General features: G+C 45.5%; 1 protein-coding gene across 4 annotated transcripts in view; it reads left to right on the forward strand.

The window, feature by feature from the left end:
* Positions 1–12,500, forward strand: part of cux1a (cut-like homeobox 1a) — a 33,878-nt gene that overhangs the window by 17,887 nt on the left and 3,491 nt on the right. For 3 of the 4 annotated variants that reach the window (XM_053515998.1, XM_053515997.1, XM_053515999.1), the window contains exons 4-15: positions 1,730–1,808; positions 3,034–3,171; positions 3,258–3,366; positions 4,414–4,462; positions 5,079–5,237; positions 8,224–8,282; positions 9,709–9,757; positions 9,887–9,968; positions 10,489–10,983; positions 11,464–11,562; positions 11,673–11,944; positions 12,073–12,291. In XM_053515998.1, the coding sequence (XP_053371973.1) occupies positions 1,730–1,808; positions 3,034–3,171; positions 3,258–3,366; positions 4,414–4,462; positions 5,079–5,237; positions 8,224–8,282; positions 9,709–9,757; positions 9,887–9,968; positions 10,489–10,983; positions 11,464–11,562; positions 11,673–11,944; positions 12,073–12,291 (1,809 nt within the window). The remainder of the gene's footprint in view (positions 1–1,729; positions 1,809–3,033; positions 3,172–3,257; positions 3,367–4,413; positions 4,463–5,078; positions 5,238–8,223; positions 8,283–9,708; positions 9,758–9,886; positions 9,969–10,488; positions 10,984–11,463; positions 11,563–11,672; positions 11,945–12,072; positions 12,292–12,500) is intronic. The other variant, XM_053516001.1, reaches the window with a different exon arrangement.

Here is a 12,500-nt window from a genome sequence, read left to right on the forward strand (position 1 = left end):
TAAGAAAGAGAAAAAACAGACAGAAAGACAGTAAGACAGAAAGAGAAAGGGAGAGAGAGAGAAGAGAATGAAAAAGAGACATACAGTACAGAGGTATAGAAAAGGAGAGACCAAAGAAAGAAAGAATGGAAATTAATAATTAAGACAGAGAGAGAGAGAGAGAGAGAAGTGAAATTAAGACCCAATAATAGAAAATAGACAGAATAAAAAAAGAGATGCACAGGAAGAGAAGTAAACAAAGTCAGCCGGGGGGGGAGGGGGGGGCAGGTTTAGTCCCTCCAGCTGTCTGAGTCAATCCAGATGTTTTCTGGCCACAGAAACATCTGGAACTGTTTAATTCTCCCACACGACTGTAAAGTGTGTAACAGCTTTTTATTAGACTTTTCTGCTCCTGTACGACTGACACACACACACACACACACACACACACACACAATGCTGCTGCACACACTCATGCTGCTACCAACACACTTACAAGGCTGCAGAATTAGAACAAGTGAAGCAGGAAGAAAAGAGAGAAGCCAGTTTTGGCTCAGAGCGTTATTAGCAGTTAGCTGATTAGCATCGCTAGTTAAAAATATATTTTGTAAAAATAATTCTAGCAATTAATGTTCATTATTGACATTTGTTTTTCCAAGATATTACTTTAGATATTACATGTTTATTTTAATAAACGTTTAGGGATTTACATTTACCTCATGCTAGCTTGCAGCTGTATACGCTAGCTAGCCTAGCACTGAGAGCACACGCTTGTTAGATGCAGTGTAGCAGGTTATAAAACACTACTCACACCTCACCACACCCCACACCACCCCACGCCACCCCACACCACCCCACGCCCCATGGCAATCTTTTACAAAACGTAGTGACATCACAGTCAGGCAGAAATTAGCGGGTCTGCTTTGTTTACACTGTCAGATGTGTCTAATCTGTGGTGCTAAGTAGACGTGTGTGTGTGTGTGTGTCACTCTCAGCCTGTTATTTATCCTCCGCCAGGCGCCAGAGTCGCGTTTCATGTCTCGTGTCTTCATTACACCAGAGTCAGTTAAACACCAGCTGTCGCCTCCCGCCGTAAATCCCTCGCTCGGGGCTCGGACCTGATCACTATGGAGTCATTCGCGCAGCTTCATAGTTTTCTGATAGGAGTGGAGGCGTGTTAGCGAGATTAGCATTGGAGATGTTCTAGTCACAGGAGGCGCGAGCAGTGGACAGTATTCTGTGCGCTAACACGCTAATCGGAGGTACTTCCATGTAATTTGCTAGCTGTCATCTCTTCTTCTACATCACTTCACATTCATGACTCGTGACTTTGGGTTTGGTTGATCGGTATGGCTACGCCCCAGCTAGCACTCAATGCTAAATGTAGTTTCAGTATAGTGTTAGTCTTACCAGGTGTTTTAGCAGTAATTTCTCTACACTTCTGAGGTAAACGTTGACGCTGCAGATGATTCTGTCTCCTTCACCCTGTGTCTTGTGATGTCCCTGTGATTTTAACCCCTTCACCTTTAGGGAAGATTTCATTTGTGATTGCGCAATAACACATCTTAAGATTCTAAGTCTTAAGAGCTACATGTTAGCGAGCTAAACAGCTAGCCTGAGTCAGTAGCTAGCGTGTGCTAGGTGTCTAAAAACACAGCGGTAACATTACATAATCAAGGGTAACATAATCAAGGGTTAACACTGATCTGTACGTGTGTGTGTGTGTGTGTGTGTGTGTGTTCTGTTCCAGATCGACGCTTTGTGTGAAAGGAGTAAAGACTCAGAGGCTGCGTTCCTCAGTGTGTATAAGAGATTAATCGATGTCCCAGGTGTGTTGCAAACTCACTCTCTCTCACACACACACACACACACACACACACACAGACATTTATAATGTTTCACTAGAGTAAAAATACCATAAACACATCAGTCTTATTTATGAAGTTTGTTTCTTTTCCCTCTCTCTCACTCACCCTTACCCTCTCACACACACACACACACACACACACAGAGTGCTGTAATGATTTCTCCAGGTTTAGGGAGTTTGCACTCTTCCAGGGCCACACACACGTTTTCTCTCTTTCTTTCTCACACACGTAAGCTGGGGTTTTGGTTACACTACAACACTGCAGTAATGTGTGTGTGTGTGTGTGTGTGTGTACTGTACACGCATGAATGCCTGACTTTTGGCTGAACTGACGTTCAATAGCTGTGTGGGAGGCCTTAAAAGCTTATAAACACACACACACACACACACACACACACACACACACACAGACACAGACATACACACATACAAAAGCGTGCTGGGACAGGGCTCCCAGTCTGCCTGTGTAATCACTCAGTATCCCCAAATTACTGGTGTGTGTGTGTGTGTGTGTGTGTGTGTGTCTATGTGTGTGTGTGTGTGTGTCTATGTGTGTGTGTGTGTGTGTGTGTTTTGTCTGGGAATGTCTGTCTTTATCTGTGAAATCTGGATCATGTTCATTCCTGTCTGACAATGTCATCATATCACAGTGTCTCTGCTTTGTGTGTGTGTGTGTGTGTGTGTGTGTGTGTAAAAAAGAGAGAGAGAGTCTGTGAATCATTTTACTCAATAAATAGCAAACTAATATTAGCAACAAGCGACACAGAGCTACAAGATAATAACAATGAACCAAAGCTTTTTAGATAGAAAGACTGAGAGAGAGAGAGAGAGAGAGAGGGAGAGCAATAACCTGCTAGTGTTACTGCGCTACTCTATAAGGAAAGTAGCACGCTAGTCTATGTTAGCAAACCACGACGGCTAGTTTGTAGTTGTAATATACTGTAGCTACTAGCTTCAGCCTCACAGTCTAAAATCTGTTGCTAATTGAATGAATCATTTTTGTTCTTTCCTTCCTGTCTCTCCTCTTGTCTGTCTCTCCTGTCTGTCTGTCTGTCTGTCTGTCTGTCTCTCCTGTCTGTCTGTCTGTCTCTCCTGTCTGTCTGTCTGTCTCTCCTGTCTGTCTCTCCTGTCTGTCTGTCTCTCCTGTCTGTCTCTCCTGTCTGTCTGTCTCTCTGTCTGTCTCTCAGACCCCGTGTCTGCATTAGAGGCAGTGCAGCAGCTGCAGCTCGCGGTTATTAAGATGCGCGACGTGGAGGCAGAGAATCAGAAACTTAGAGAGAGACTGCAGGAGTACGACAGAGAAGTTGCAGAGGTCAAAGGTCAAGGTAACACCTCACGCTTTTATGCAGTGCTGTGTATAATTAACGAAACTGTAGCTCCTCACGTCTCTCTCTTTTTGTCCTGTACGTAGAGGAAACGATTAGCGGTCTGAGGGAGAAACTGGAGTCTTATGAACGTTTGGTTCATTGCGTAACAGAAGATGAGGATGAAGAAGAAGAATGCAGCGCAAGAAAGGAAAGGTCGGTTACTGGAATATGACAGTAATATATTAGTACACATGCTAGTAAAGCTCTTTAGAATGTGTAGTATTTGTTGAAATAATTTCAGCTGGGAAATTAGCAGCAGATAGCTATAGGAATGCTAACTAGCGGTCAGCAAAGTGCTGAGTGTGACTAGCTGATTAGCTTAGCTCGTTTGTCACACAGTGGAGTGCTTTGTCCAGGTTTGAGTTTTATACTGATATTACCCTGATTTGACCGGCAGCAGGTAGTGATGTCATACGTTAGGTTCGTAATTAGGTAATCAAGTTTAAATCAAGCCCGTCCCTTTTTGGACGTGGTTCGCTTTGTACACCGACTGTCCCATCATGCAACACTGATCAGTTTTGGGTTCATCAGCTGAACACAGCCTCATGCTGTGCATTACATCATCATGTTACAAAAACCTTCAGTGGCTGTTAATATGTGGATTGTAAAGAGCGCTAGTATGGATGAGATAAACAAAAAGATGAAAGAATAATAAATAAGGAAATAAGGTGTGTGTGGATGGACAAAAGGACACGTAGGGGCCGGATTACAAAAAGCAGTGGAAGGGAACATGTGGATAAACATTAAGCTTTAGAGTGAAGCAGAGGGAAAAGGGCCTCTGACTTGTGCACACACACACACACACACACACACACATTGCAGTGTTATTGTGTGTGTGTGTGTGTGAGCTAACAGACACCATTATGTCAGATTAGAGATCATGTGACTTTTCTTTGAAGACACACTATAGTCTGAGGATTAGTGTGAAATCAAGAGGACACAATACTTTGTGTGTGTGTGTGTGTGTGTGTGTGTGTGCTTAATATAAACAATTCTGGTGAAAATGGAGCCATAAAGTCTGTTCCCAGGCTCAGGGCTCCTCCTGATGGCAGGTGTGTGTTAACCACATTGACGTACTCTGATGTGTGTGTGTGTGTGTGTGTGTGTGTAAAATCTATAAATAAATCTATTTATAAAGTTTGGCAGTGATCCTGAGTCGTGACGCAGTGGTGGTGATAACGCTGTGTTTTTTCTTCTTAGGCCGTGCGAGAGTGAAGCGGTGATGGTGGAAGTAGAGACAGCCAATCAGGTAACAGCTCCGCCCCCACAACCATCCTCCCATTAACCTGTTGTTTCAGGTGCAGGTCCCTGACGCTTCAGTCTTTTCTGATCTTTGTTTTTAGTTTTGTAATGTGCACAGTCATTCTCAACGATGGGTTTTTTGTTCTTTATTTTATTATGCTGTAATTAGTACAGATGTGGGCGGAGCCAGTGGCCCTTGTGACGTGTCTATAACACAGATGTCTATAACATGACAGACATTATTTATCTCTGGTTCTAATGGCAGCGCCATGGCTCAGTGGTCAGGTCCTGGGTTCGATTCCTGTGTGTGTGTGTGTGTGTGTGTAGGTGTGTGTGTGTGTGTGTGTGTGTGTGTGTGAAGTTTGCGTGTTCTCCCGGTGCTTAGTGAGTTTCCTTCATGGATGTTTCTAACAGTAAAAATGATGAATATGATAAACAGTAATTACTGCACCTTTAAACAAGAAGTAGGTGGTGCTGTCGCCATGGAAACAGTCACTGGGAGTTTGGGCCTGGTGTAAAGGAGTGTAGTGGAGTTTGTTATCTCAAGTTTGTTCGATATTCTGTTACTAGGACATGAGGCCTTGATTCAACATCTGTGTGTGTGTGTGTGTGTGTGTGTGTAGGCTCTGGAGGCGGAGCTTGTGGTGAAGCAGAGAGAGGTGGAGCGTCTGATGGAGGACGTACAGAAACTCCAGAGCAGCCTGACTGAACTCAGCGACTCAACAGCCAATCAGATCCGAGAACTACAGCAGCAGCTCGACTCCAAACACGCTCTGTTGCAGGTCTCTCTCACACACACACACACACACACACACACACTGAATCCAGGCCTTGTTTACAGCATACTGCACTTCTGTATCATTAACAACTTTAAAATACTAATGTTTAAACATGGTGCATTATGGGTAAACTACACCCGTGAAGGTGTGTCTTTCACATGGATATCATACTGGGAGACTTTATGACTGCTCTAGTGGGATTCCAGGAAATAGTGCACTCTGTGGTGATTAGGGTGTGATATGTGGATTTCAAAAAGACTGGAATGTGTAGGGGATTAGGGAGCGTAGTGTAGGGCGTAGGGTTTAGGGAGTAACGAATAGGGAATAGGGTCTAGGGATTAGGGAGTAAAATGTAGGGATTAGAGTCGAGGGAATAAAGTGTAGGTATTAGGAATTAGGGAATGAGATGCAGGGATTAGGGTTGTAGGGATTAGAGAGGATGCAGTAGGGACAGGGGTAAAATGTCTGTGATCAAAAGTGCAGGACTCTCTCTCTCTCGTGCTCTCTCTCTCACACACACACACACACACACATCGTCAGGGGGAATGTAAGGAGACACTAACGAAAAGCCAACAGGTGGAAAAACATCAGAAAATATCAGACCTATCAGTCAGAGAGAATGTAATGAGCTTTATCTTCAAAGCCGACGTCACTCCGGTGTGACTTGGAGGAACTGGAGGTGTGTGAGAGTGTGTGGATCGTTTGAGAGAGAGAGAAGGTTTCAGTGGTGTGTGAAGTACGGCACGTTCTCCAAAGTCAGTCTGAAAGCGTTGTGTTTCCCTCTGAGTCCTCGCTACAAACCTGTAAAGTACCCGCAGTAATCAGATGTTAGAGGCATTTTTGAAGAGGGAATTCATTTTAGATCAATATACATTATTTCACCTTCAAACCCGACGATGTGCCGTGTCTCATTTTTAGATCCCACTTTTGGCGCGGGTCCTTAACGGATCGCCATAACTCGCTGTGTTAACGCTGTGTTTTTGCGACCAAATATTTTGACCCATGTGTCGTGTGGATGGAGGCTGGGTTCAGAGCGTTAGGGTGCCTGGTCTAGATCAGAAAAAAATGGAATTTGGGGAAAACTGTCAGATGGAATTCTTGGAAGCGACACATTCCTTGCATTTTTTCACGGGTATGATGCAATAAAATGCTTTGAAAATAACAATAATAATTACACCGAAATCAAACGTGAAGAATCCAAACTGTGTGTTATTGTGTGAAGATGTCCCTGTTTGAGTGTCTTCTATACACAAACACCTAACAGAATTTTTAATGAATAAATTTTTTAACAGTAATTAAGTAAAATATCAGCGGAGTTGCAGGATCCTGACGTCCTGTACGTCCGGTCGTAGCTGATGATTTGTTCACATTTATTAAATAGAAAAAGCAGGTACGCGCCAAACACACAGTGATGACAAACTTACTAGCAAATATTATTGCACGCTGTGGAATATTATACCTGTTAGACCCCGGACTCAACACGTGATCCCAAGTTTCATATCGATTTCTCACTGTTGATCTTCTGAACCAGGGCTCCCAGGTGTATAGGAGCGAGTGGTTACTAGGCAAAGGCAGATTACTGTGTATAATGGTAAACATTTGCAGAACATGATGTAATGTACGTGAGTTAATAAGTAAATACGCCTATCGTAAGTTAGGTGGACACAGCAAGCTTGTTCCATTTAATTACTCCAATGAGGTGGATACTTTAAGATGGTTCAGGTTAATCACAGACACGTTAAGCTCCTTTATATTGATTACTCAGATAAGGAGACACGTTAAGCTCATTAAGTTAAACTCCTGCTGTGTGTATAAATATATATAATCTAAAGCAGACTGTGTTCACTTGGATCATTAAAATGTGTTATATATACAGTATAGCTTATATATATTTAGCTTATATGTGTCTCTATACTGGGGAGACCAACACATCTAGACACCTTAGCTCGTTCCTGAGACATTACTGTGTGAGGTGTGATGTCAGGGGCTTAAACTCAGACCCTCATGTGGGAGAGAGAGAGATGAGACCCTGAGCTGGACTGATAAAGCTGCAGGAGCTACAGCAGTGTGTGGTGATGCAGAGCTTCACAGTTCCATTGGTATCTGTTGATATTAACACACGCTGGTGTGTATGAATCCACTATTCCGTGGTGTGTATGAATCCACTACTCCGTGGTGTGTATGAATCCACTATTCCGTGGTGTGTATGAATCCACTATTCCGTGGTGTGTATGAATCCACTACTCCGTGGTGTGTATGAATCCACTACTCCGTGGTGTGTATGAATCCACTATTCCGTGGTGTGTATGAATCCACTACTCCGTGGTGTGTATGAATCCACTACTCCGTGGTGTGTATGAATCCACTACTCCGTGCACTGATTCATTTTTTGGTGAATAGTAAACTGAACAGATCAGTCTGGACAAACGCATCATGCAGGTGCTGAATGTGAGCAGACAAAGGCTTCGTGCATTCGATTTATATTATCGCGAATATTCTGTGAGCCGAAGAGAGAAGTTCATGTTAAAGTTTTTAAACTTTCAGCCCCTGTGAAGTGTGAACTTGTACACCAGTTTCAATAGACAGTCTGGAGTTGTGGTACAGGGGTTTATTTTTGTGTTGTAAAACTTTGGCAGGTTGATAAAACATACAAACTAAAGAGTTAAACTAAGGAGAAAACCTGAGACCAACCTGTTTTAAGTAGATTTATATTTTTATGATCTGAAACATCTTTGTGTAGAAATGATGAGATTAAAAATAAAATAAAAGCTATGATCAGTAAAGGTGTAATAATATCCTCTTTTTTGTTAAAATGGACCTTGGAATAAGTGTGGCTTATCGTTAGGAAGCGGTATGAAGTCACGGTACCGGTACTGAAGGTTTGTGAACGGTACCCGGCCCTAGGTAGGGATCATGGAGAAGGAAGCAGGGGTTAGGGATCAGTGAGTAAGAGACGTTTCAATGGATTATTTTTTATTCTTGTTTTTAGGAGTTCGAGGAGAAACTGGAGGCTCAGGCAGATTATGAGGAGATCAAAAGGGAGCTGAGGTGAGTTCTACACATCATAAACTGGATCGAACACACTAACACACCGAGGTTCAAGTTCTATACACGGATCAGCCATAACATTAACACCACATACAGTTAACATGTTAACACTGATTATCAGTTACGCCCCAGTAAACTGGTCACGGGCACCCGAGGGTCACCCACGCCCGCTAGGACCCGAGGCCAGTCCGTCTGGTCCGATCCCACAGACAAGCCGATGCAGCACAAATCACTGAAAAAAGGTCAATGCTGGGCCCGATAGGAAGGAACCAGAACCCAGTGCACCACAAAGAGCCCATGGCCCACAGTTCCCAATCCAATCTGTCCAGTACTGGGCGTAGTGTTCTGCGCGGTGTTGTTACTGATCGGTGTGAAGTGTATGGAAGTCACTGATTTAAAGCAGGTGCCAAATTGTTAAGAATAATATCAGAGAATCTCTTGTATCTATTTTAAATGTCCCTCGGTTTTACTCCTCGTCTGAACACACAGTTTCAGTGTCTATGTAAATGAGCTAGTGCTTGGCCACACCCCCAGAGAACAAAAAGCTGGGGGAGGGCTCTTCTTAAATGAGGTCACAATAGGGGGAGAATCTAAATGGCTTGTTTAAACCCAGTCAATACCAACTGTAACAACAGGACAAAAATCAGGGCATGTTTTCTCACACACACACACACACACACACACACACACACGTACACACACACACACACTGGAGACGCATCTGAGCATCTAAACATGACTCAAAAAAACCCTGTAATTTTCCCTAAGCGGGGCTGTTTAAGGAACAGGAGCTCTTATTATTTGTTATTCTAGCAGCAGAACTGTAAGAGTGTTTAGTCTCGGCTTTAAAGAGCGGCTCTGTGTTTTATCGCCTCTGATCTGCTGTAAGGTTGTTAACCCCGTTAGCGTGCGCAGTGTGCTAGCTGATTAAATCTTGACTCCATCACCCTATTTAAGGCCATTAAAATGGATAAAGTTGGCCGTTGGTGAATGTGCGCCGTTGTTGTGCTGGTACGCGGTGTTTAAACGCGTCCTGATGGCCTGCTGGGACACATTCCACTGTAATGGAGCGAAATGTTCCGCGGGAAAAGATCTCGTTTAGCTGCATGACCCCGATGAGGCAGTGTGTGTGTGTGTGTGTGGGGGGGGGGGGGGGGTTTATAGTTCCATTACAGTTTATTGCTGATCACACATTTCCAAAACACACACTATTTTTGTTTTCTGTAATAACAGCTTTATTAAATTGGATTCTAGAAGCTGTGCCGTGTGTATTGTAGCCCTTTAAACTGTTCTGACTGGGACAGTTCCGTAGTGAGAGTGAGCAGTAGTGCAGGGTGAGACCTGTGCTTCTCCACTATTGTGTGTGCAATCCTGTTTGTATACGTTTGTCCTGCTGCATCTAATCCCTGACGTCCTCCATCACCAGCATCCTGAGATCCACGGAGCTCCGGCCCTCACAGCCTCCTGCGGAACAGGTGAGGCGTCACCACTCCATTAACCCTCTCCTGTTTAATGTTTCGTTATCTCCGAGCCCAGGACGCTGATCTCATGCTCAGCGCTGCCAGTGACGCAGAAATAAGCTGAGTTTGTGTGTGTTTGCTCAGGGTTCCCCGAAACAGCAGGACGTGTCACTTCCCGGGCAGGAGGACAGCGGCCAAAACCAACCCGTTAACAGTGACCTCATCGGTGAGTGTTTCAGGAAGTGTTTGGATAACATGCACAGCACATGGTGATTACAAAAAAAAAAGCAAATGGGAAATTTAAATCAGTTTTAGGTTCACTTGGAAAATTAAAATGTGTTTAAAACATTAACTGGCCAGAAACACAAACGCTGGAAATACATGAACGTTTAAAGAGTTTAAAAAGAGCTTAAGGATCAGATGAAGTGAGTTCAGGAAGCTGTGACCATAAAAGGAACGTGGACCACAAGAGGACAGTAACGGAGTCACTACAGGAGGGGATCAGTGGAGCAGAGACACATTTTTAGGTCACTTCAGTCCCTACAGTGACACACTCGTGTGTGTGTGTGCGTGTGTGTGTGTGTGTCAGGTCACTACTCACCTCCACTGATTATAACCTTGACTGTAGTGTTTCATTCTCTCCTCCGTTCGTCTTTCACTCGCTCCTGTCCTTTTCTCTTTCGTCCTTCTCTATTTTATCAGTTTGTTTTTTCCTCTCGGGTGATTAATATTCATGTCCCATTCAGGTTCTGCAGAGTCTCATCTTCCTGCCTCACCCTCCCGCACACCGCCTCAATCTGGACACGCCCACTCACCGACTCCACCCCTTTCGCTTATCCTCCAGAAGAGCCACGCCCCTCCCGAGTCGTCCCGCTCTTTCTCTTCTGATCTGCTGAGGCGCAGCTTCAGTGCGGCTCTCCCTGCGCTCTCCAGGAAACCCTCGGTGAACCCGTTCCTCCAGCGGACGTTTGGACAGAACCTGCAGACGGACGAGGAGGTGGACACGGCCGAAATCGCGCGGCAGGTGAAGGAGCAGCTGATGAAGCACAACATCGGACAGCGCGTGTTCGGACACTACGTGCTCGGGTTATCTCAGGGGTCCGTCAGCGAGATCCTCGCTCGCCCCAAACCCTGGAACAAACTCACCGTCCGCGGGAAAGAACCGTTCCACAAGATGAGGCACTTCCTGTCTGACGAGCAGAACATCCTGATGCTGAGGAGCATTCAGGGGCGACAGAGGGGTAAAAACCAAACGTCACTCCTCTCACTCACCTTACTAACGTTCAGAGCACTCAGATTGTCTGTTTATTTCTTTATACTGTATTTGCATAAATAATTTATTCATTTAAGACACGCCCGCTTCGAACACTACGTCCCTAATTCCCTAACACGCCTTTGGATACCTAGACACGCCTTTTCTAGGCCACACCCACTTATAGCATCCACTGAGGAATTTCTGTAAATTGAAGGTGATGTGGTTTCATTTGGTGTTTTAATTTTTTTTCTTTCTCCCCCGCCCCCCTCTTCCCCCCTCCCCCCTCTCTCTTTTTTTGTCCCTTTCTCTCTCTCTGTCTCTCTCTTTTGCTTTATCCCCTCCCCCTCTCCCCCCTCCCACTTTCTCTCTCTCCCTCCCCTCCCTCCCACTCTCTCTCTCTCTCGCCCCCCCCCACTCTCTCTCTCTCTCGCCCCCCCTCTCTCTCTCTCTCGCCCCCCCCCCCCAGGCAGTATCACCAGTAGAGCCCGTGTTCCTGAAAGCAGCTCTGATGAATCCCTAAAGTCCATTTTTGATCAAACTAAAAGGGATGTGAAGGGATACAAAAGTGAGTCAGCTGCACTTCCTGTGTCTGTGTGATGTCATTTCCTGTTAGGTATATTGAAGGTGCATGCAGGAGGCAGCTTGAGACCTGTTTCTTTCACTCTGTTCCTGCAGCTGAAGGCGTCCACTCGTCTTTATCGGTTTCCTCGGATGACAACATTCGCTCCGTCCTGGACGTCCAGCAGGTGGCGCCCAGTCCCACGATGACCTCCGACTCTTCCAGGTTGGGCTCCAAACTGCTGTGTTCCACCAGGTCTGTGCTGCCGTATTCACCTCTGGAGCTAAAAAGCGCGTCTTCGTCTCCTGTGGACTCCTGGAGGGAGCCGTGGTGGAGTGCGCTACACTGCGAACAGCGCAAAGACACACACTCTCAGGAAGACCCCGAGGTACCAGAGGTTTACGGAGGCTGTAGGGGAACTTCAGGACCTGGGGAATATCCCGTGTTTATAAACACATGAGGTCACGTTGTTCACGTTGTGTACGATCTTAGGTTTTTCCTCCTGTCCCCCCGCAGATGTCCAGCACCAGCGAGACGCCTCACAGAAGCCTGTTGCTGCCTTCCTCTTCCTCTTCCTCTTCTTCCCCGTCCCTGCAAACAAAGCAGATGACGCCGCTAACGTCCGAGCAGTACGAGCGATTCCTGCAGCAGGAAGTGGACACGGCGGAGCTCACGCAGCAGGTCAAAGAGAAACTCACCAAGAGCGGCATCTGCCAGAGAGTGTTCGGGGAAAAGGTACGCACAGGCCACGCCTCCTTCACTCAGGCCGACTCATTAAGGCCACGCCTTCTTCAGACAGACTGACTCATTAAGGCCACGCCTCCTTCACTCAGACTGACCAATTAAGGCCACGCCTCCTTCACTCAGACTGACCAATTAAGGCCACGCCTCCTTCACTCAGACTGACCAATTAAGGCCACGCCTCCTTCACTCAGACTGACCAA

The sequence above is a fragment of the Clarias gariepinus genome, chromosome 17, assembly GCF_024256425.1.
Source record: "Clarias gariepinus isolate MV-2021 ecotype Netherlands chromosome 17, CGAR_prim_01v2, whole genome shotgun sequence".
NCBI lineage: Eukaryota > Metazoa > Chordata > Actinopteri > Siluriformes > Clariidae > Clarias > Clarias gariepinus.